This window comes from Pristis pectinata, chromosome 18 (assembly GCF_009764475.1).
Source record: "Pristis pectinata isolate sPriPec2 chromosome 18, sPriPec2.1.pri, whole genome shotgun sequence".
Lineage (NCBI taxonomy): Eukaryota > Metazoa > Chordata > Chondrichthyes > Rhinopristiformes > Pristidae > Pristis > Pristis pectinata.
Window position 1 is genome coordinate 18866966 of NC_067422.1, and position 25662 is coordinate 18892627.

The 25662-nt window shown below is 38.5% G+C and overlaps 1 protein-coding gene across 1 annotated transcript in view; it reads left to right on the forward strand.

Annotated features, from left to right (window-relative positions):
* The window catches only part of abca5 (ATP-binding cassette, sub-family A (ABC1), member 5), a 78499-nt gene that overhangs the window by 844 nt on the left and 51993 nt on the right, over window positions 1-25662 (forward strand). Inside the window, 7 exon segments of the mRNA XM_052032985.1 lie at window positions 6338-6533; window positions 7180-7353; window positions 9214-9329; window positions 11801-12027; window positions 13782-13923; window positions 18998-19186; window positions 22681-22828. Of these exon segments, the coding sequence (XP_051888945.1) occupies window positions 6338-6533; window positions 7180-7353; window positions 9214-9329; window positions 11801-12027; window positions 13782-13923; window positions 18998-19186; window positions 22681-22828 (1192 nt within the window).

The following is a 25662-nucleotide window of genomic DNA, read 5'->3' on the forward strand; positions in this document are numbered from 1 at the left end:
TTGCCTTAACACCGATTGCCCACATAAGATGTAGGACCCCAAGGCTGATACTGGTGTAATAGCTTTCTCAACGAGTAGACTATTTGTTGTTGTGTTTTTGCAGAATACGATTGCCATTATAATGTTAATGTGTAACTGCAACTCCTGCCCCTCTATCTGGTGGTCAAAGTATCCCAAAGCAATCAAACCATTGAATACCCCTGTTTTACTTTTTTTCGGGAGCCAGACTTCTGCAAGGAGTGACAGACATTTGAACACGAAAGGAATGATGTAGGGGGCATAGGTTGAGATTTCTTTGGAAGATTCAGAAAAAGTATAGCAGTAGCCTATGATAAAATTATTAATAAAACCATAATTTTATTTTTGAGTGTTAATTTTTGAAATGACAATTTTGACTTCTCTTGTAGTCTATCACTGGTTCACACTGAAGTACTGTGCACACTTCTGATCATGACTTTACAGGAGAGACTGCAGAGATGTACACATATGTTGTAAGGGTTGGGGAAGTTTATGAGGAATGATTGGCTTGGTTGAAGTGATTTTGCCTGTAACAGAAGATGCTGAGGGGAGATTTAGTGGAGGTGTGTAAAACTGAGAGGTTCAGTTGGTAGGACCTATTTCCCTGAGCAATGAGGTGACATAGATTTAAAATAACTCGTGGAAGGATTAGAGAGAAGTCGGGGGACACAAAAAAGGTGATTGGATTTGAAGCTCCCTCCCTAAAAGGATGCTGGCAACAAAAAAACAATATTGTGTTTGAAGAATGCCAGGATGATGTCTTCGTATGTTCAAATCCACAAGTCTGTGGAGTGTGGGAATTAGTCAGAATAGTTGTTCTTGTAGGTGGTATGGAAACTGCAGGCCAAGTGGCTGACTCTGATGCTGCAAGTTTTAAAGATTTCTATATTATTTGATCGTTTGCTCCCAGCATCTCCCCTGCCCCACCTGCTTGTGAATAACTGCTTCTGTGCCTTTACCACTATTCAGACCTGCTCTCTATACCTTAGTCTGTTTAGTTCAGTCATCTACCTTGGGTTCTGAATATTTTTACGTTCAATTTTGGTGATCTGACAGACATGTAATCTGATCATGGATTGCACTGCAAGATCAGTGTATGGTTACCAAACTGTAGATTTTTGCATGCTGCATAAATATGCCTCTTCTACTTGGGATTCAAAGAATATTATACTACCTTCGTATGTCTAAAGCGTCTTGTGTTGATTCTTCATAGATTTTAAACTGACTTTGGAATCAGGAGTGGTTATTGACATTTCTCATAATCTGGAGATATTTGGGTTTGAAGATTGTAAAAGGGGATAAAAAGAAATAGAAGCAGAATAGACCATTTGGCTCATGTGAGCCTTGTCTGTCATTCATCCAAGATCTGCTATTCCATGTCCCTTAAATCTGCTGACTTCTCTGGAAAAGTTTGTTTTGAACTGTCAGCAAATTGCACCTGACTCCTTTAATCTAATGAACTCCTTTTCCTTCACTCTTTGTGGAGTCCCCTTACTTTGAAATCAGCAGCTTGCATTTTTCCAGCATTCTTAAACTAAACAATGACCAAAAGCATTTTATAAGGAAGGAATTTGATAAAATAATGAGGATAGTCAAAGTGGTAGGTTCCAGGAAATGACTGTCATTAAAAGTTGCCTTTTGACATGTAGCTAAAAGCTTCTTTACAGAATCATGGAATGATACAGTAGGAAACCACTTGGCCTATCATTTCAGTGTCATCTTTGGACAAAGTGTCCAATGGGTAGCATTTCACCCCACTTGCCCAATGCCTTGGAAAAGCGTCATGTTGAAATATTAATCAAATATCCTTTTGAAAGTTGTTGTGACTCTTATTTCCACTACCGCTTCCGTTGTGTATTCCAGATCATCATAACTTTTGCTGTGTAACTTTTTTTCTCCCTCTTGTTACCTCTGATTCTTTTACCTTAAATCTGTAAACTTTGGTTAGCGATACCATGCACTGAAAGTAGATTTTCCTTCTTTATTTTATTAATACCATTTATGATTTTTGAACTGCTTTATCAATTCTCCTCTGAATTTTCTCTGCTGTCTTGTAGTTTTTCCATATAATTGATGTAACTCTTTCTTAGAGTCATCGAGCATGGAAACAGATCCTTCAGCCTAATTCATCCATGCCAGCCAAGGTACCTAAGCTGGTCCCATTTGCCTGTGTTTGGCCCATATCTCTCTTAAACCTTTCCTATCCATGCACCTGTCTAAATGTCTTTTAAGCATTGTAATTGTACCTGCCTCCAGAACTTCCCCTCACAGCTCATTCCATATACCCAGCACCACACTCTATGTTGAAAATCTTGTCCCTTGGGTCCCCTTTAAATCTTGCCCTTCTCATCTTAAACTTGTGCTCTCTAATTTTTGATTCCCTTACCCTGGGAAAAAGACTGTGATCATTCACCTTATCTATGCCCCATGATTTTATAGACCTCCTCAGCCTCCTTCACTTAAGGGTAAACAACTCCAACCTATCCAGTTACTCAATATAACCTAAGCTGTGCAGTCCAGACATCCTTGTGAATCTTTTCTGTACTGTTTACAGCTTGATGACATACTTCCTATAGCTAGGCAACCAGAACTGCACACAATACTCCAAGTGCAGTGTCATCAACGATTTGTACAACTGTAGCATGACATCCCAACTCTTGTACTCCATGCTCTGACCGATGAAGGCAAGCACGCCAAACGCCTTCTTCACCATTCTGTCTATCTGTGTCTTTCGGGGAACTATGTACTTGTACCTCTTAAGTCTCCCTGTTCCCCAACACTCTTCAGGGTCCTGCCATTTACTGTGAATGTCCTGCCCTGGTTTAACTTCCCAAAATGCATCACTTCGTATTTATCTGAGTTAAATTCCATCTGCATTTCCTTAGCCCACTTTCCCAGTTGATCTGGATCCTGTAGTAACCTTAGATGACCTTCTTCACTTACTACCACACCACCAATTTTGATGTCATTCTCAAATTTGCTTTTCATACTACCTGCATTCTCGTGCAAATCATTAGTATAGATAATGAATGAAGGTGGACCCAGCACAGATTCTTGTTGCACACTATTGGTCACAGGCCTTCAATCTAAAAAGCAACTAATACCCTTTGACTCCTACCACCAAACCAATTTTCTATCCAATTGGCCACCTCACCCTGGATCCCATGTGATTTAACCTTCTAGACCAGCAAACCATGCAGGATGTTGTCAACGGCCTTGCTAAAGTCCATATAGACAATGTCTACTGCTATACCCTCATCAATCCTCTTCAAAAAATGCTTCCCACTTGCCAGATCTCCCTTTACCTGTGAACAGCCTCTTCCAATCAACCTTTGAAAGTTCCTGTCTAGTGCCGTCAAAATTAGCCTTAGTCCAATTTAGAATTGAACTTGTGGACCAATCCTATCTTTTTTCATAAATATTTATTCTTGGCAACATTCAAGTAAATCTTCTTTGTGCCTTCTCTAAGGCGTTGACATCCTAAAATGTGGTGCTTTTCAAGTGTAGCATAAACAATGTTTTAAGAAGTTTTGCCACAGGCCTAGTATTACATACCCCTTTCCTACATTCATCAGATAACACAAGTTATTGATGAATCTATTAAATGCAGGTATTGCATGTGTCTCATACGAAAATTTGTTTTTCAACTAACCTTTTTGATTCTACATTTTTATTTGTACTTGTCAAATTGTTACTCTTAACTGAAACAAAACAAATTGGAAAAATGCAAACACATACTTTGAACCTCTAAAGTGTAAAATATGAATGGAAAATGTTGACATAATGTCACTGTCAATTTAAATGTTAACTAGTTTTGGCAGAATTCAATTTTTAATTCGACAGAAAATCATTTTTAGACTTTTTTGTATTGATTTGAATTTTCAGAATTGCACAAAATTGGAGAACAGACATTTTGTCAATAATGATATGCTATTAAAATCATTAATCAACTTTCAAAATAAAAATCAAATATGTGTAAATCAGTAAAATAATTTTTACCATTAATTCTCTGTTTATTTGGCAATTATGTTTGTGTTTATTGTTGAAAAATACAAGTCTGACCTCCTTGGGCTGTTTTAAATGCCAATTTATTAATCAATTCTCATTTACGATAGGAATTTTTTCACCAACCTGCATGCGAGGTAAAATTGTATGCTGCTTAAAAGTGGCACCCTACCGAGCCTAATGTTAATTGGTTATTTTAGTAATGTTTTCTCTTTTATCTGATACTTTACACTTTCCCTTTGGAAACTGCTATTTCCTTCAGAACCCTCTTTTTATTTCCCTTTCAATTCCATATCTAACCGTGGCCTCTTAATAATTCGTCAACCTTGTTAAGTTTTATTTATTTCAATCACACAATCTTCAAGCAATTCATTTTCATTAAACTTTAACAGCAGGAAGGGGAAGAATAGCAGGTGGTAGGAATGTCACCTCCTGTGAATCCCCCTTCAAGCTGCACACCATCTTGCCTTGGAAACGTATATTGCCGTTCCTTTATTGTCCATCGGTCTAAATCCTGGAACTCCCTACTTAACAACGGGAGGAGTGTCTTCACCAGGACACCAAGTGTTCAGGAGGAAATTATTGATTTTTGCAATCGATCGCCACATCCCAAAAAATGAATCTTAAAGAAAATTTGCTTATGTTCATTAAATGATCCTTGTAAACAACTTGGTTTCCTCTAAAACTGTGGTAGAGCAAGAAAAGGAATTACTGAGAAGATATGGCGTCTGTGGCAGCCATCAGCAATAAACTGGAAGTGATTGTGGAAGGTTTCCTTCTGTTGACAATATTAACATACTAACTACCATTTTTGACAATACTTGTCGGATTTCACTTTTTTTTCTGGTACTCAAAAACAATTTCAGAACAATTAGCTCTGTGCTGCAATTCAAGTATGTAATCCTGGATTGAATCTAGTACCATCACCATTATTCTATCAGATGCATTCATACAATGTTGGAATCCTAATTGAACCCAAACTGAGTTTCAGATCCCAAGTTTCTCCATTACCAAGTCCACCTTTATGACCTCATCCATCTGGACTGGCCCATTTGCTATTGAATCCTTTGCTTTTGCTGTGAATGCCAGACTCTGCTTTTCCTTTCTATGATTGCAGGGCTCTCCTATTGTCTTGGCCAGTTACTATAAACAACTATTGCAGAAAAGTTTGAAATGGAGCCTTCAGCAAACCCTTCTTCATTCTCAGTGGAATGCTTCCGGCAACTATTTTAACTGCTCTTTCCTTTTTGTTGATTGTCTGCCAGAGTAATTAGGAGCTTAAAAATGTATGCAACTGGAGTTTTAATGAAGCCTGGGCCAGGAACTTTTTCTACACTCATCCCATAAGCTTGGTGAGGATGTTTCCTTTGATGGAGGAGTCTAAAATAAGAGGCATAGTAACAGAATTTTTTTCTCTTTGACGGGTGTGATTCTTCGGTATTCTCTAGTTCCAAGTGCACTGGTGGATCTGGTTCACTGTGTGTTCAAGGCTGAAATAGATTTTGGATTATGAGAGAATCAGGAGTAAGGGGATCGGGGCAGGGAGTGGAGCTGAGGTGAAAAATGATGTCAACTGTGAGTTCATTGAATAGCAAAACAGGCTTGAAGGGGCATTGTGCCTGTTTCTACTTCGTTTGTGAAGGCAACATGCCTTAAACTAACAGGAAGACACTGGATCCATAAGACCTGTGATCTTTCTATTCAAGAACAGTGGAGAGTAGGAGTAAGCCCCATAACTATTCTCTTCAGTAGATTGCCCTCTGCTCTCCCACTCCCCACCCAACCAATATCCTGTCTATTCTAGAGAAACAAAGGAGTGCAGATGGCGGAATCTAGATGAAACAACAAGAAGATGCTGGAGGAACTCAGCAGATCAGGCAGCATCCATGGAGAAAAGCAGACAGTCAATGTTTCGGGGCAGGATCCTTCAGGTCCTCACCCGAAACGTTGACTGTCTGCTTTTCTTCACGGATGCTGCCTGACTTACTGAGTTCCTCCAGCATCTTGTCGTTTTTTTCCTCGATTCTAGTTTTCTTACCAGCAAGCTTTCCTTTGGTGCCCAACGTTGGTCTGTAACTTGGGCATGCACTCGCCCCATTTCAAGTAGGCTGCTGACCTGTGACATGCAGGAGTTAAATTATCCTATGTGCATTATAACACTTGTTTTGATGATTAAAAGTTGCTAGGGGTTAAAATGCTCCATCTGTCCATTCTAGTAATTTGTTGCTGCATTAACAATGTTTGTGATAACTACTTTTTTAAAAAAAAGTTTACTTGAAAACTGAAGTAATTTCTAAAAACTGTCTCTTTTCAGGAGTTGCTGTTGCCACTCTTTTTAGTTTTTGCCTTGGTTTGTTTAAGTGTTCTTGTACCTCCGCAAGTGTATTCTAAGACGCTCACCAGTGAACCAGAAGATTTGGATGATTTCATACCACGGAACTACAGACTTGGATATACCCCAGTGAACAATCACACTGCAGAAATTATGGGGGAAGTAGGAAAACTCCTTGGTGAGTATTAAATATAATCAAAGCTGAAGTATCTTTTGCTAAATGTATTAAAAGTATGGAGGCAAAATTGTATCAGATATATCATGTTATGATCAAATAACCAGGATTAATTGAGTATATAGTATGTAGAAAGCCTCTAATTGAACTATTTTGTTTACAAACTGATTTAATTAATGCTTATTTTATCCGTTGTTTAGTAGCAGTGACCTTTTTGGAAACTAATGTCCACCAAAACTAGTATTTGCAAGGTTAAAGGCAATATATCACAACTGTTTTTGGTTGGTGTTGTGCAAGCTTTTTATTTGCTTTTAATGCTATATTGGAATTTTAATCTATCAGTTTTTTTGTGCACACGTGAATGAAAATGGCTCGATTGAATAATTGTGGAAAAGAAAAATTTCAACAGGAATTTAATAGATTTGGCTGTTTAAAATATTTTCTGGAGTAGAATAGCACTTTTGAATCTTCTAGTAGTTGTTAGTCCGTTGTCAAACTTTGGAAGGAATGTCGCAATTTTGCTAACACAGAATTCTTCAATAATGAAAGCCCTATTGAAAATTGTTTCATAACTGTGTTGTTTATTGCTCTTTAAAATCTTTTTCAAATATCATTATTTGTTTAAAAAGGCAAAAGCTTCTCATTACAGATATGTTACCTCATGGATTTATTGATGAGCAAGCAATGGAAGACGTTTGCTGTTCCTATGCTTCAAGACCATTGGTGGGCGTTTCTTTCATCAGTCCTTTGTCATATCAACTTCGTTATCCCTATAATAAAGTTCCAACTACTACAGAAAAGATTGATTACATTGATGAGAAAGGTGACGTGCTTTAAAATTTGTAAAAATTCAATTAGCAATCTATAGCTTAGCATGTTTAAAGCTAAAATCATCCACAGTTTTTGGTAGTGATAGGGTTTTCCAAATATTGCAGCTGCTTTACAATTCTTCCTATGAGATTTACCTGAAAGTCTAACTACAGAAAAGCTTTGGTCACCCCTCTAAATACCAGCTCTTTGGTTCAGGCAAGATTGTCCTTCTGTGAAATGTCTTGAGACATCTTCTTATGTCAGTGGCATCAAATAAAGTCAGGCTATTGTGGAAGGAAATGTTGTGAAGCATCCAACTTTTATTTGTTTGCATACATACTGGCACTGGCCAAAGAAGGGCTGATTTGAGCACCCTCAATTACAAGAGTGTCTACGCAGAAAGATGAAACTTGAGGTTGTAATAAAATCAAGAGGAAATAATTACCATGGATAACATTTTGAATATGTATGAGAATGGGTAGAACATCAATATATAATCTTGTGTTTGGTCTGGCACAAATTCTGTTTGCCCTTGGATATTAGGAGATACTGATGTTAACCATAATTACATGTAACCTTTTTGTTTAAGACTTATTATGATTCGCATTGTTTGTGAGTTAGGAGATTTAGTTGAAACCTACTTTTAATGTGCAAACCTGATGCTTTTGAGGGAATTTTTTTCCCCTCCAGTCGTTCCGTAGAATTTTGTTACATAAACATGGACTCCAACTAGTCCAAGTCTCCAGTGACCCATTTTGATTCCTCTGATTATGCTGTAGGTAGTGTTGACTAGCTGATGTTTTTAGTTTTGCTTTTTTTCCTGTGCCTTGGTATTGTTTTTTCTTTACTTTTGTTATTTGCACTATTGCTTTCACATTGAAAGAAATCATTCAAAAAAATTAATATACAACACTTTGTTTAGATGACAGCAGTACGACTGGTACATTGCATAAAGATACCTTCCTGTTATCTGTTTTATCAAGTTTTCTGATTGTGAAGTGTGACCTTTGTTGCCAGGTGTTCCTTGTGGTGCATATTCCTGACTTAGTTCTGCTTTTGAGGCATGGTGGGGGCTGTTGATGGAAGCCACTTGCTTCCTATGCATGAAAGAGAAGGGTGGAATGCTTTCATTTAAAATCAGAATTGTATCTATAAATAACAGGATAAATGCTTCTGCTATTGCAGCATTAAATGCAAAGATGTATACAGGAATTTGTGTACTTAGAAATTTGCATATTGCTTTCAATTCACATGATATTCACAAGCTATGCAGTTAAACATGACTGTTTAAAGAAATGTAATACTTGCAATCTGTTGTGGTTGAAGTAGTTGGCTCAAATCAGCCTGTTGTGACTGGCCTAACTCTAGCCAGATATTGTGTGGTATTGCTATAAATAAAAAATTTAATGATTGACAAATAGAAAATCACATTAGAGGACCAATTAATACTACTTCTGTTTGGCAATGAGTCCATGTCTGTACAACTCTATCAGGTGAATTATATACTACAAATGAGCACTATTGGTAATGCTGTAAGTCATAAACCTGCCATTCAATAGGAAATCTCGGTTCATAATTGCTACTTAAACAAGCATTTGTGTGTTATGTTACTTGGATTTTATCCATAATTTCTCTAGTTTAATTTTATTTTAATTGAAAATTCTAATCGTTGTCAAAATTCTTTATACTTGAATTCCTTACAATCACTGGTTGACACCTGCCTTTTATGATTAGTAGTAGTTTTTGCACGTTAAAATTTTATTCTGCAACCTAAAATGTGGTACAATGAAATAAACACTTGTAAATTTTGATTTTTTTGAAAATACTGTTCTTGTACTTGGATATCCATGATCTTCAAATATATTTATCCCAGCAAGCTGTCGTTTGGATTCTGCTTCCTTGAGTCAACTGACAGATTGTCCTGGAGCCATGTACCTATTGTCAGGATTTGCAACGATTCAAAAATATATTGATATCGCCATTATTAAGGTTAGTCTAAAATAGATGATTCATGTCAAATGTTTTGCACAAGTCACTTAGAGCAAGAAAATCTGTCTGGCAGAGCTGAAGAAAGTAATTGTGTCCTTCTACGAATAAATATGTTCTTTTCACAGTCCTGTATTTATTTTAAGCAGCAGAAAACAAAATACTTAACACGTTTGGCTGCATGTAATAGTTTCTATTGTCCATATTGCTCCAAAGCTGTCTCAAAGGACACAGTGGGCTACTAATCTGAAAACTCATTCAGTGATTCTTTTAATATGTTTGCACACTTATTTTTAATCATTATTGCAGACTCTTGAATAGGCATGGTAAACCCTTTTAAGAAGACAAATATTAGAATATCAGCTTGACCTACCAAGTATGTTCAGCATTTTCTTATATTTCAGTTTTACCCCATTTGCAGATCCTTTTGCTCAAAACGTGTTTATCTTCATGTGAGAAAAATTCCTCTTCAGTTTTTAAATCTGTAGTCCATATTACTGGAAATGATGTATGTGATGTTTTCAGCTAAGAGCATTCTATATGTATTAGTGCATTAACATTCACATAACAAGATACCCCCAAGTGCTATACTGATACATTGCAGAACAATTTTGACACAGGGCAGCATGAGCTATTTGGGCACATGGCCAAAAGTTTTGTCTGAGATAATTTTATTTTAAAGAATATCATAATGAACAAGGAGTGGTGGAGGTTTAGAAGGCAAATTTCAGATGTTGGCACCCTTAAGAGCTGTAGATATGTTTGCCAGCAGTGTAGCTTTTAAAATCGGAGTATGCAGGAGGCCAGAATTCTAAGAACTGATGTTTCAGCTTTGCAGAGCTGGAAGTGTTTTACAAAGATGGGCATTGAGGTGAGGACTAGAAGTGATTGGAGATCATTGAGGAAGGAGTATGTGATTGGGATGGTGCAATTAGTACGTGGGAAGCAGTTATTTTGACCACAGGGTAAAAGATGGGCATCCCCTGACCAGATAAGGTTGAAATTATGGTCTTAAGGTATTGGTATGGATGCATGGGTTAGAGCTTAGCTCAGGATCAAACATGACACTAAGGTTGCATGTAGTTTGGTTCAGACAGGAAGGGGATTAAATTAGTGACTGGATAACATGCTTTATGGCAAGGAGCAAAAGCTTTGGTCTTTATTTGGAGGAAATTTCTGCCATCTAGCATTGAATGAGTGGCAAGAAGCATAACAATTTAAAGTCCATGGAGAGGTAGGAATGAGGTAGAGCTGCTTACATGTGAGATCTGATGCTATGATTTTGGATGATGTAAATCTGGGAAGTTTTGTTTCATTAAAACTGCTATATTATTGGAATTTGTTGATGTGAGAGTTCATAAGTGATGAGAAAAAGGAGAGGGCAAATGATAGATTCTTGGATCCAGGAGTAATGATATGCATCAAGGAAGAGGATCCTTGGCAAGCGATTCTTTGAGCACATTGGGTACATGTGGTGTAACTAGGTGAGTACAAACCAGCTGGACAAATGAAGAATGAATTAAAGGACGCTTGGCAGGTCTTCCAGGTCAAAGGTTGCAGAAGGATCACAAAGGATGAGGGCATCTAGTTTTATTGTGGCCACAATCAAATGAGTATTTTATAATAGGGAAGGCATTGCTTGGATCAAACATTTTGGTTGACCTGCCCTTGCAAAGGGGACACATTTATAAAGCCAAACCAGTTGGTTACCCGAGGAATTAACCAAAGCTATTACATGCAGTCAAAGTTATTATTGCCATTATCAAATACTGATTTCCTTTTTATAGTTGGTATCAATGATCATTATTAAGAGTTTAACTTGTTCATGCTAGAACTTATGGGTTTGAAGTTTAGAAAAAGTGTTCTGTGTCCATATAGATTTTTGTGACTATTTTTCACTTTGTTCTGACAAATTTTTGGAAAGAACATCAGCGTAACTGTCACTTCTCATTAATGTAAAATGTTTCAGTGCTGCCCTTGTAATTTAAACTCTTTAAGTTGATATGCTGGTGGTGTGTGATGCTAGCTATTCTTGCAAAATAAATAATACTCCAAATTTGATAAAGATTTTTTAAATATAGCACAGCTGTGTCAATGAAAACATTATTATTTTACTTTCATTAAATACTATTTAGCAAAAGGTGTGAAACACAAATAGTGTATTGCTTAAATAAATAAATTCCAGGTCTTCCCCAGGATGTTATTCAGAATTGTTTAATATCCTGTGCAACATAGCCAATAGAGCAATCAAGTTTTGACCATTGTGTGGATTAACCAAAGAGTTCTAACCTCCATGGAAAATATGGTTAAAATATTTAGTGTCGTTTTAACCCAACATGTTACAGATATATGTAAAGTGATTTATAAGTAACTATTTTTGATAAATTTAAATCTTTTGTAGATAATTATGCCTAGTATTTTAGCTTTTTCCAATATATTCATGTAGATTACCTTACAGAAATTTCTGCTTTCAGACCCAAACCAATTATACCATTTGGAAGGATATCATGCCTCTGCAAATACAGATGATGGGGCTACCAAGTCATGTTGGCGCAGACATCTTTTCCCATCTTGTCACTTCTCTCTACTTCGTGATTGCTTTTGTCCCATTTGTCAATTTTCTGCTGATCAATCTTGTAACAGAGAAAAAGGAGGTGAAAGATGTGATGAAGGTGATGGGACTATATGACTCTGCTTTCTGGTGAGTCAAAATATTGAATTATTTTGCAAGCTAGTTAAATAAAATGTTAAGTAGACTTATTCATTGGTCTTCCAATTCATTGTCTTTGATTCAATAATGTCTCTTTTAGGAAAAGCACAAATATAAGCTTATCACAGTTTAAGCTAGGGTTTATTTAAAATCTTGCATGTCACGTTGCTGAAATAGCAATTGATGACATCACAATTTCAAAAGAAGTCATCTGGACTAGGGCGAGTATTTGTGCATTTCATTCTCATTGAATTGAAGGATTGTCTAATTAAGACAAAAAAGGATTAGAACATTCAAATTATATATGCAAGTTCTATGCCAAATCAAGTACAGTGAAACTTCAATCCGTTGTTGTTCAGAAGTCCCAGTGGCTTGGTATCTGGTTCACCAGGTGTTGATTCCTGTACAGTCTTTTAACACATGGGGCCCTGGTCACTGCACTCCCTGTAAACTCACCAGGGGCAGTGGAAAATTTATTACACTTTTAATTCACCTTTTTTTTTAAAAAGATGTTACACTTTAGTATGTTAGAGAATCAATTGAAATAACATTCAATAGTCCAGGGAAAGGAGAAATCAAGATAAAGCTTTGTGAAAGAAATGAGCTCTGAGGAGTATCTGAATGAGAAGTAGTGAGATTTATGGAGGAAGTTGTAGGGCATTGGCAGCTGAAAATGTAGCTGAAGGTGGAGTGATTTTAAAACCTAGCGTCATGGAGAGGCCAGAAGTGATGGTTTGCAGGCATCTGTTCTGGAGCTGGAGGAGATTGGAGAAAAAGGAGTTTGAGGCTATGGATAAATTTGAAAGCAGGGGTCAGAATTTTCAAATACACCTCCTTACTGAATGAGAAGCCAGAGTTTGTTAGTGAAATCAACTTTTTTCCACCTTTAAATCAGAAATAATGATTCCATATTTAATGGTTAATATTCAGTGCTAACGAGGTTTGCTGGAATTAACACTTGCAATGTCACAAGGGTGGTTGTATTAAAATGAAGACTTGCTATTCAAATACAGAAATCTAATGACAAGGCAATGAGCTCTCACTGTGAGATAACTTCTGGATTTCCACACATCTGCCTTCATTTGAAATTGCATTTAAATTGCACTTGCAGAAGTGACCAGTGCTCCACAGATGCTGCTCGAACCACTGAGTTCTTCCAGCAGTTTATTTTTTTGCTCCAGATTCCAGTAGGTGCAGTCTCTTCTGTCTCCTGATGGACAATACTTTGTTGCAATTTTTGAGAAAAAAAATAATGAATGTGATAGTTTGCCTCACAAAATTCTGATTTTTGAAACAAATAGGTTCTTAATTTTCACTTCAATTTTCTGATAATTCCATGAAAACAAAAGTGAGACATACAAATTGGTATGTGCAGCAGTGGTTTTATTGGAATAATAATCATAGAGTTAAAGTTCTTTTTGAGATTATTCATCAAGCCATGTCTGTAGCAACTGTTACTAATCCAGAGCTAAGCTACCGATAACTGAAGTCACCTTCAATGGACTCTTTTGTAAGCAAATTTGAGTTTGTTTTCAGCAGATATAAAAATACAGAGATATGGAGGATGAAATGTGTGACAAAGCTTTGAAATAAAATTGAAGCTCAAGAACTTTGACAAAAGCAAGTCTCCTAAATTGAGTTTTGCAAAACAAAATATTCTGAATTCATAAAATTTGCAATGTTCTTTTGGAAAGAGATGAGAGCAGTTTCTCATTTACTCATTAACCATCCTTCTGTTTTGTCAGGCTATCCTGGGGCTTCTTGTATATGATTTTAATCTTCATCCTATCTTTGGTGATGGCAATCATTGCTACTCAGACGTCTCTGTTTCCAAGAAGCAGCATACTGATCATCTTTCCTTTGTTGTTCTTTTTTGGAATATCTATTGTAAGTCATACTCCAAATATATATTTATCAGTAATGAGATTTAAACCTATAGCTTGGATTTGAATAAACATTTTATCTTATTTTCCATGCCACTTGCAAAAGTAATTTTAAAAGTTGCAAGATTCTATATATGTTCTGTCATTCACTAGGTCAGATTAATGCAAGAAATTTGAGAATGACTAATTTTTGAGATTGTTAGTTCAGGAAGCTACACAAGGAATTATTGCAGGCAAACAATAGAACTTGTTTTAAATTTTGTATGATTGATTATGTTACAATGGTGGGATGGCAGAGGTGATCATCATTTGTTTAATTTCTTCATCAGTAGAAGACCTAGCTCTTCACTTGATTTACTTTGATGGATGTTACTTTTAATGGACTTATCAAGAAGCCTTTATCATCAAATATCATTCTCTTAAATTTGAAAGTGTCCCAACATTGTTTTTGACAGATATCTATTCTGTTTGGACTTGCCTAGCTGGCTAAAGGACCATTTTCCTTCTGTGTGAAATTCTGACCATAACAGTGCTGCCTCAGATTTGGGAGGGAGGAGGTGTATGTCCAACTCTTTGCCCTCCCAAAATATATCACCTCATACGTCATTTTTGGACCATATCTGTGCCAGCTTTTTACAGGAGCTATTCTGTTGGTATCACTCATCTTTTTTCTCTATAACCCTGAATTTCTTTTCCTTTGAGGAATTGAACTTTAATTTCATTTTCATCCATTTCCACCATCCCACCCTAATAAACTGCTGATAATTTAGAATTCTGTGTCCTAAAACCTCATACTGCCATCGCCTATCTTTGGCAATCGGATTTCCTTTGCATTAGTTTCACGTGTCTCATCATCATTTTTAAACATCTTTGTGGTTTTGCTTAACAGCTGCTGAGTTGTTTACTGCAGCCATTTGCTTCAATGTAAAAGATAACTGGACATGCAAGGGTTAATGACTGGCAATGTAAGGGTTAATGGTGTGCAGCTATTTTTCCCATAGTGTGTTATTGCCTCAACCATGGAATGAATATAGTTATGACTGTAAAAATGTCCAGGTGCATGTGAGAAAGAGAGAAGTTTTTTAGACATGTTTTGGTAAAAGCTTGCTGTAAACAGCTGCTTAGTAAGTGCAGCTTCCCACGGAGGTTTCTCACAAAGTGGGTATAAAGATGGGGGCACTAACCGGTGAATCTCCGAGTGGGATCAGTACAGAGCTCAGGTTACACTGTTCACTCTTTCTCTGTATCCCTCACTCCTGCTAGCGTTAAGATAATAAAGCATTAGTTGTAAGTTCTTTGGTTCTGCTGTTGTCTGATTTATTATGGTGCGGGTCGACTTGCACATCCATCTGCACCTTTCCTCTTATAGTTGTACAGCACAGAAGCAGGCCCTTTGGCCAATCACATCCACGTCAACCGAAGCATCCATCTATACTGATCCCATTTACCCACATTAGGTCCATAGCCTACTGTGCCTTAATGATTCAAGTGCTTGTCTAGATACTTCACAACATTCAAGAAGCACCTGCTTCCACCACTTCCTTGGCAGTGCATTGCGGATTCCAATCACTCTCTGACTCTCTGTGGGTGGGGGGGGGGGGGGGGGGGGCATGCTTGCCTTTCCAAAATATATCACCTCACATTTGTCATGATTAAATTCCATCTGCCGTTGCTCTGCCCAAATATTCCTCTCTGATCTTCTCTAAACCTCTTGCCTCTCACCTTATTGTCCTATACACCCCTACCATGGGAAAAAGATGCTTTCCATCTACTTTATCCCCCTTCTAATTTTGCATACCTCTATCAAGTCACCCATTGGCTTCCTCTACTCCAGGGAAAAACAAACGCAGCCGATCCAGTCACCCCTTGTAACTGAAATGCTTCAATCTAGGCAACATGTTAGTGAATTTCCTCTTGCCCTTTCCAGCACAATTACATCCTTCCTGTAGTGTGGCAGCTAGAACTCACACAATACTCCCAGTGTGGTCTAAGCAATGTTGAAACATGACGTCCCAACTCCTATATTCTATGTCATGACCGATGAAGGCAATCATCTCCTAAGCCGCCATCACATTCTCTCCACCTGTGCTTCCACTTTCAGGGATTTGTGCCCATCTGTTCATCAACACATCCTAGAGCACTACCATTTACTCTGCATGTCCAACCCATGCTTGCCTTTCCAAATTATATCGCCTCACATTTGTCATGATTAAATTCCATCTGCCATTGCTCTGCCCAATTTTCCAGTTGATCTGTGTCATGCTGTAGTCCTAGACCATCCTGCATGCTATCTACAACTCTGCCAATTTTTGTATGTCAAGACGTCTGGAAGCATATTTGTTTGCTGATTTGTTGACTGGCAGAAGGCAGAGAGTGGGGATAAAGGGATCCTTTTCAGGATGGCTGCCAGTGACCAGTGGAGTTCTGCAGGGTCAGTGTTGGGCTCGCAACTCTTCACTTTATGTGTTAATGATCTGGATGCAGGAACTGATGGCATTGTGGCCAAATTTTCAGATCACACAAAGATACGTGGAGGAACAGGTAGTGCTGTGGAGGCAGGGACTCTGCAGAAGGACTTGGATAGGGTAGGAGAGTGAGCAAAGAAGTGGCAGACAGAATACAGCATAGGGAAGTATGGGGTTATGCACTTTGATAGGAAGAATAAAGGTGTAGACTATTTTCTAAATGGGGAGAGAATTCAGAAATCAGAAGTGCAAAGGGACTTGGGGGCCCTAGTTCAGAATTCCCTTAAGGTTACCTTGCAGGTTGAGTCGGTAGTAAGGAAGGCAAATGCAATATTCGCATCATTTCGAGAGGACCAGAATATAAAAGCAAGGATGTACTGCTGAGGCTTTATAAGGCACTGGTCAGACCACATTTGAAATTTTGTGAGCAATTTTGGGCTCCATATCTAAGGAAATATGTGCTGGCCCTGGAGAAGGTCAAGAGGAGGTTCACAAGAATGATCCCAGCAATGAAAGGCTTGATTTATGAGGAGTGTTTGATGGCTCTAGGCCTGTACTCAATGGATGAACAACACTATGATGCTGGAGGAACTCAGCAGGTCAGGCAGCATTCGTGGAGAAAAGCAGCAGTTCTGACCCAAATCGTTGATCACTTGCTTTTCTTCATGGATGCTGCCTGGCTTGCTGAGTTCCTCCAGCATTGTAGTGTTTTTCATCAAGATTCCAGCATCTGCAGTCCTTTGTTTCTCCTGTACTCAATGGAGTTCAGAAGGATGAGGGGGGATCTCATTAAAACCTATCGAATAGTGAAAGGCCTGGATAGAGTGGATGTGGAGAAAATGCTTCCATTAGTAGGGGAGTCTAGAATCCAAGGCCACAGCCTCTGAATAAAGGGACTTCCCTTTTAGAACTGAGATGAGGAATCAATGGAATTTGTCGCCACAGAAGGCTGTGGAGGCCAAGTCATTGAGTGTACTAAAGGTAGAGATTAATAGATTCTTGATTGGTAAAGGGGTTAAGGGTTACAGGGAGAAGGTGGAACACAGGAGGTTGAAAATAAAATCAGTCATGATTGAATGGTGGAGCAGACTCAATGGGCCAAAAGACCTAATTCTGTTCCTTTATCTTCTGGTTTCTTTTCTTTTCAGCTTGTATTTCCAACAACTACATTTTTTTGCTATGATGTCCATTTTATTTCCTGGTTGGTCCAAAACCTTGTTATGAATATTTTGCATATTATAAATTGATATTTTTGTTATTATTTATAAGGTTCAAACTAGGTAAATAACAACAAGGTGTTCTTGTGTTAATATAAGAGAGAATTGACAATGAAATATGAAGAATGTACAGTACATAAGCAGGCTTTTCAACCCAAAAGGTCTCTGCTGGTATTTATTCTCTGTGAACCTTATTCTTAACATCTTTACGTAAGCCTTCAACTGCTCATTCTTCTGTTCCTTTCTCCCTCATGTCTTAATAGACACGAGGGGAAGTTAATTATGTTTGCTTCAACTGCTCCTTGTGGTAAAAGGTTCAATATTCTCACAATAGCTTCAATAAAATTTCTTCTGACTTCATTTATTGGATTTAATAATGATTCTCTTGTACTAATGACCCTAGACCTTTTAGATTCTGAAGGGCCTCAATACATTGCCTTGCTGCTTTTGATATTTAGATGTGCTTAGAACATAGAAAAATAGGAGCAGAAGTTATCCATTCGGCACTTCAGGACTATCTCCCCATTTAGTCTAATCAAAGCCTATCCTCCATCTCAACACCATGATGTCCATTGTTCCCCATATCCTTTGCCTTTTTTATCTTATCAATCCCTCTTCAATTTTGGCTCATTTTCTAAGCAGTACATAACCTTCCTTTTCCTCCTACCATTTGCTCCACGTGTACAGTATATTGAAATGCATTTGGTATTTATACACTCAGCAAGTTTACTAGCATGATATATATTTAATTGTAATTTTTCTAAGTGAATATAACTACCTCTTTTACCACTTAAAACAAACATTTGTTATGTTTACGGAATTGGAAATTGTTCTTTCTTGAGTCCTTATTCTTCATGTGTCTGCATTCAATGTTGTGAATCGTCACATTCCACCTTCCACCAGTCTGAGTGATCACCTTCAATAGTACTGTCCTGTTTTCTGTTTTGCGGCCAGCTTGCTGAAATCCTTGTTGACATTTATATTTTCAATTTCTGGATGTTTACATCTTCAGGTAAAAATTCCATTATCATTGCAACCTTCTACGTTAAACATATTGGTCTATGGTTCGGCCTCTGGCCTCCCTTTATAAAATTTAAGAATAATGTTAGCTATTTTCTGGCGCCACTGTTCTGTAATTTTTTAATGTTTATATAATAATGCTTTTATTACCTCTTTCAGTATATGTAATCATAATCCATTTAAACCAAGGAATGCACAAGGTTTAATAGTTTATCAACAAATACATCAAAAGGGATAGACTTGATAGATTAAATAGCGCATTTTGATCCCTGGGTTTCTTCATATGTAACCATAAGTTGCTAAAAGTTAATGTTGCACAGAGAAAGTTTTACATATGAGATGTCTCAATTTGAAATGTAAATGTTTTCTTCCACAGATTCCCTTTTCTTTTCTGCTGACTCCACTTTTTAAGAATCAGAAGATTGCTGGCTTGGTTGGATCATTATTGCTGATGGGTTTTGGATTATTTAGCCATCTTACCATGCTGATTAGAGATTTTCCAGTGTCTGCTGTATGGCTGCTTTGTTTGTTTTCCCCTAGTGCCTTGGGCATTGGGATTTCACAGGTATTCAAAAATGGGGAAATAATTTAATTGGGAGGATATGATTTATTGCTTCCGTGTTTCATTACTTTCTTCTGCTTGTTAGCCATTGCATTATTCCACTGCTTTGAGCAGAACCTTTCCTTTTAGAGGAAAGGGTGAGCAAGCTAGGGCTTTTCTCTTTGGAGCGATGCAGGATGAGAGGTGACTTGATAGAAGTGTATAAGATTGTGAGGGGCATAGAATAAATGGACAGCCAGTACCCTTTCCCAAGGACAGCAATGGCCAATACCAGAGGACATCAGCTTAAGGTCAGAGGAGGAAAGTTTAAAGGAAATGTCAGAGGTAGGTGTTTTACACAGAGAGTGGTGGGGATGGTGGTAGAGGCTGATACAGGGAAATTTAAAAGACTCTTGGATAGACACATAGACAAAAGATAAATGGAGGGTTATGGGTTGTGTAGGAGGGAAGGGTTTGATTGATCAAGGAGTAGGTCAACACAACATTGTGGGCTTAAAGGGCCTGTACTGTTCTGTTCTATGCTGCACTGTTCTATGTTCTAAGTCATATTTTAAAATGAGTTCAGCTAGTTACAATGGCCTCAGCCTTATGATGTTGCAGCTATATAAGTTTTTTTAGTTGTCTGCTTCATCCCCTACACACCACACAGGTTGAATGAAGTGCATAGGGGATATGTCAAGAGCAGCTCGAAAGGTGTCAGTCTTTTGAAGTGGCAACACAGGACTACATGCATGGAGCACAACTGGAAGCACTGTTGTTGCGGACATAGCTAAATGATCCTACAACCAGCAGATCACAAAAAGCCAGGCATTCATATCACATGCAGTCAATAATGGTAGTGTACAGCTGATGGGAGGAGGAGGAGACTTCATAAACATCCCAATTCTGTATGATGGGTGAGCCCAGCGTATCTGTATAAAGATGTGGCTGAAACTTTGAAGCCATCTTTAGCCCAAAGTACTAAGTACTGGACATCTCATACTCCTCCTGGGGTTCCAAGCATCACGAAAGCTGGATCCAACCAATTTGACACTGATTTGATTCATGTCATCTGATATCAAGAAATGGCTCAATTGAAATGAGGCAGCAAAGTCTTTCTCCAGTCAAGCAATTTCAATACTTTGCAGACGAGGCAAAATTTAGTGATGTTGTAGATAATGAGGATCATCATCTCAGGCTTCAGAATGATATTGATCAGCTGGTAAGTTGGGCGGAGCATTGGCAGATGGAGAGAAGTGCAATGTGATACATTTTGGGTGGTCAAATAATCATAGTATGTGCTCAATGAATGATAGGGCCCTAGGAATATTGAGGAACAGAGGGACTTTGGCATAAAGATCCAGGGAAGTGCACAAGTAGATAGGATGGTAAAGAAGGCATATGGAATGCTAGCCTTATTTGCTGGGAATAGAATATAAGAACAGGGAAGTTATGGTACAGTTTTATAAAACATTAGTGAAGCTGCATCTGACATATTGTGTGCAGTTTTAATCATAGGATGTGATTGCTCTGGAGAGGATGCAGAGGAGTTTCACCAGGATATTACCTAGGATAGAGTGCCTCAATGAGGAGAGACTGGACAGGCTGTTTTATTTTCCTTGGAGCAGAGAAGGCTGAGGGGTGATCTGATGGAGGTGTAAAAAACTGAGGGAGATAGATAGGATAGACAGTAGCAAATGCCCCACCCCCATAGCAGAAGTGTCTGTAACCAGAGAGCATTGTTTAAGATGAGTAAGAAGTTTAGAGTGCATATCAGAAAGACTGACAACTACAATGCTGGCATTTGCCCACCAATCTGGAAAGTCGACCTAGGTGTGTCATGTGCACAAAATCTAATGCAGCCAGTTAATACTCCATCATCGTATTCTCAATGATGAGAAAAATAATGAAAGGTCTTAAGGATAGTGCCTTGAAGTGACACTTTATCAAGCATTGATAACCTAATCATTGATGCTTGATTTGGATTAAGCCAGGAATAGTCATATGCAGACCACATTGCAGCCTTGATCCAAACATGCTCAAAATGTCTAATTTCCAGAGGCATGATGAGAATTACTGCCTTTGGCAGCATTTAACCAAGTGAGGCTAATACTCTCAGCACCAGGTCATTGTCTCAGGGGTTGCTCGGGACAGTGCCCTAGGTCCAGTCATCTTCAGCTAGTTCGGTAATGACCTTTTCTCCATCATGATCCCAAAGATGGGATCATTTTCTAATGAGGGAGGGTCTCAGAAACCACAGAGAAGGAGCAGTGAGTAAGGGTCTCAAACCACAGAGGGGTTTCACTTTCATTTGAGAATCATTTTCTAATGATTAGACAGTATTTAATTCCTTCCACAACTGCTCAGGCGATGAATTCGTCCATGCCAGTATAACAAGTTATATTCACAGCACCAGCATCAACCATCTTCATTAAGGTGGATCTAACTACTAATTCTAATACCATTTCCATTGCCAAGTCCCTCTCCATCAACATTTTGGGATCACCATTGATAAAAATCCAATGCAAAGTAATATAATTCTTTGCCAGACTATCCACCATCCTGAACATCAACACCTCACTTGTGCATCCTGGTTGCAATATGTGGCATCCAGAAATGCACTGCAACCAAGGTTCTTTCAACACCCATCTTAAATCTGCAAACTCTATCACCTGGGCAAAGGGCTGTAGTGGCTTGGGAACACCACTCACATGTCATAAACCATTCTCGCTTTCAATCAGATTGCCATTCCTGGGTCAAGATGTTGGAATGTTTTCCTCGGTAACTGTGGGAGAATTTTTGTCACCAAGACTGCATTGGGTTTAAGAACATCACTGCCAACATCTTGTTTTTTTGGCCCTTGTCCCTATACAGAGCAGTATTAAGTACTGTTAAGTTCTTAATGTGAGTTCTATATGTAAAAATAAAAGCTGTTTACATATTGAACTCTCTTGTGTATATATTAAATGATAGAGCCTCTACTGCCCTCTTGGTATTTCAAAGATTCACCACCCCTTGGATAAAGACATTTCCTGTCTCTGACCCCTTATTTTGAGAATGAGATTCCTGGTTCTAGACACCCCACCCAGGGGAAACATCAACTCCAGATCTACCCAGTCAAGTCCCATCAGAATTTTGCATATTTCAATGACATACTTTCATTCTTCCCAACCTGAAGAGTAAGGCAGAGTCTGTTTAATTTCTCCTCATGACAGATCCACCATCCCAGGAATAAATCTAGTTAATGCTAGATATTGCCCATATTATTTCTGACATTCATTAATAAAGTGAAATTAAGTGGGCAGAGTGCATCAAGTATTTCCTGCTTGTAAAGCCAACTATAATTATTCAATTGCATTAGTGCAATACTGATTGTTACTGGCAAGATCTTTCTCTTTAATCTCTCCGGATGACTAACTACAAACTGATGTAGATGCAGATATTTTGGTCTCCAGCTATGAATCATGTTGCATGCTTATTTCTTTCTGGATTATATTTTAATTGTTTTTTTTTGCCAGGTTGTTCTTCTTGAAGCCATTGGTGATGGTGCTCAGCTCTCAAATCTGTCAGCAAGCCCATTCCCCTTGTATATCCCTTTTATCATGCTAATACTAGACAGTTTCCTATATTTGCTTGTTGCTGTATATCTTGATCAAGTCCTCCCAGGTATGTAAAAATACATGTAAGATAACGTTTGCACCTTCTAAATGCATCTGATCTGATAATATTTTGTTTGCTGTTGTTGTTTGTTAAAATTGCAAAAAGCATGTTAGCATTTGAATAATTCAATTATTGATATATCATTACCTAAGGCAAGTAAAGACCTTTGTTATTTATAGAAATGTGCTACACTCTGAATTGTAAAATCATACAGCACATGAAGAAGCCCTTTTGACCCACCTTGTCTGTGCTGACTATGATAGCTTTCCACATTAATTCCATTTGCCTACATTAGATCAGTATCACTCTATGCCTTTCCTATCTAAGTACCTGTCCAAATGCCTTTTAAACATTGTAATTGTTTCTGCCTCTACCACCTCCTCTGACAGCTTGTTCCAGATAACCACCACCCTCTGTGTGGAAAAACTTGCCCATCAGATCTCCTTTAAACTTCCCTTCTCACTTTTAACCACGCCCTCTACTTCTAGACTCCCTACCCTGGCAAAAAGACTCTGACTATCTATCCGATGTATGCCCCTCAGTGTTATAAATCTTTAAGATCACTCCTCAGCCTCCTATGTTCGAATGACAATAAAGCCAATCTATCCAATCTCTCCTTATAAACTATTGGCTTCAATTCCAGGCAATGTCCTGGTGAATCTCTTCTGCACTCCGTCTATTGCTACCACATCCTTCCTTTAGTGTGGGAACCAAAACTATACACAATACTCTTAAGTGCAGTTTAACCAATGTTTTGTACAGCTGCAATATGATGCCCAACTCTTCTACTCGATGCCTCAGGCTGTGAAGGCAAGCATACCAAATGCCTTATTCACTTGTGTCACCACTTTCAGGGGACTATGGACCTGCACCCCAAGGTACCTCTGTAAATTAATGTTCCTAAGGTCGCAGCCATTTATTTTGTATGTTCTACCAAAACTTGACTTTCCAAAGTACATTATCTTTCACTTGGTGACACAAGAAACTGCAGATGCTGGAATCTAGAGCAACAAACAATCTGCTGATGCAGGGCTTTGACCAGAAATGTCGACAATTCCTTTCCTCCCACAGGTGCTGCTTGCACCACTGAGTTCCTCCAGTTAGATTGTTTGTTGCTCCACTATCTATCACTTGTTTGGATTAAATTTAATCTGTCACCATTCTGCCCAGCTTTCCACCTGATCTAGACCCCACAGTATCCTTGGATAACCTTATTCGCTTTCTATGACTCCACCAATTTTTATGTCATCTGCAAACTTACTACTTAGATCACCTTTATTCTCATCCACGTCATTTAGGTCCCAGCACCAATCCTTGCAGTATACCACCTGTTGGGGACTTCCAGTCAGAAAAATACCCATCCACCGCTACCTTCTGCCTCCTTTCACCAAGCTACTTTTGGAATCAGTTTGCTAACACACCTCAGATCCCTTGTGCCTTAACCTTCTCAACCAGGCTAGCATGCAGGACCATGTCAAGAGCCTTGCTGAAGTTCAGGTAACCACATTTACCATGCCGCCTTCATCAATTTTCGTAGCTACCTCCTTAAAAATAAAACTCATCAGATTTGTGGGATGTGATTTCCCCTGAACTAAACCATGCCGACTCCTAATTGGTTCTTGCTTTTCCAAGTGCACATAATCCTGCCCTCAGAATCTTCAACAGCAACATAACGATATTACAAAGGAGGAGCTGTTAGTGGTCTTGAAGAGCATAAGGATGGATAAATCCCTGGGGCCTGTACCAAGAACAGACAAACTGCCTCCACTTCTACATTCCTCACAAGAAGGCCTTGTTAGTCTCTGCTACATGTTTTGTAAATATGGGAATCCTGCACAATCTCAATCCTGATTACTCACTATCATTGGATTAATTCCCACCATATTTTTCTATTTTAATTGTGCTCGGCTGGGTGTCGAACTGTATCTAAATCATTCCTTCATGGTTTTAGGAGAGAGTTTACATTGGCCTCCCTCTCTCTACCTATCATCCTGTTTATTATCCTACAGACCCTCTAGGACTGACTGCAGATTAACTAAAAACAGTGAGCATGTCCCTTCACTGTCTTTATTTGTGTAAAAGTTAATCCTCTATGCTACTCATCCTAATGTATTTGCTGTTCATCCTTTACAACCCCTTCTTTTGGCCCTTGCAATAAAACTTTCATTTCCTTGGGGGGGCTTCAATCTTATCTTCAAATTTATGATATTTCATAAACAGCCCAGTAATCTTTTCCTAAAATTGTGTCAAGTATTCTGGCAGATCCGAGATGGGTGCTTAAAAAAAGGTATGTTATACATGTCCAGGCCCTCCACTACCTCGTCAGTCACGTCCAACACCCTTGCTACATTGGTATGAACATGAACTGTTTGGGCTTCCCTAATTATTGGGGAGTATCACGGGTTGAAGCAGAAATTGGACTGGTTAACTAGACAACTCATCCCACCATAAATAAGCTACAATTCTCGGGTGGTTACACATTATTCCCCATACTCGTGAAAGGTGGCATGTGTCGGCTCAAGATTAGACGGGCTGACTTCCACCGTACCCCCCTCGGTTCATTTGAAATCACACAGGGCAGCCTCCCTGTCTCCCACTGGATGCAGGTAGATTGTCACTTCTCTGGTCTATTGGCATCCTGTCAGCGATGGCCCTTTTCTCACGCCATGCCAGACATTAGATTGGGATACGGGTATATCGGAGGTAGTAGTCTCCCTGTTGTACTCCTATGTTACTCACTTCATTTTGTGGACGAGAAGGAGACTGGGATCAGTAAGACCCAATCCCACATACACAGCGCTTTGCACTATGCACCCATGTGTGGTCGGGTGAGTCTGCAT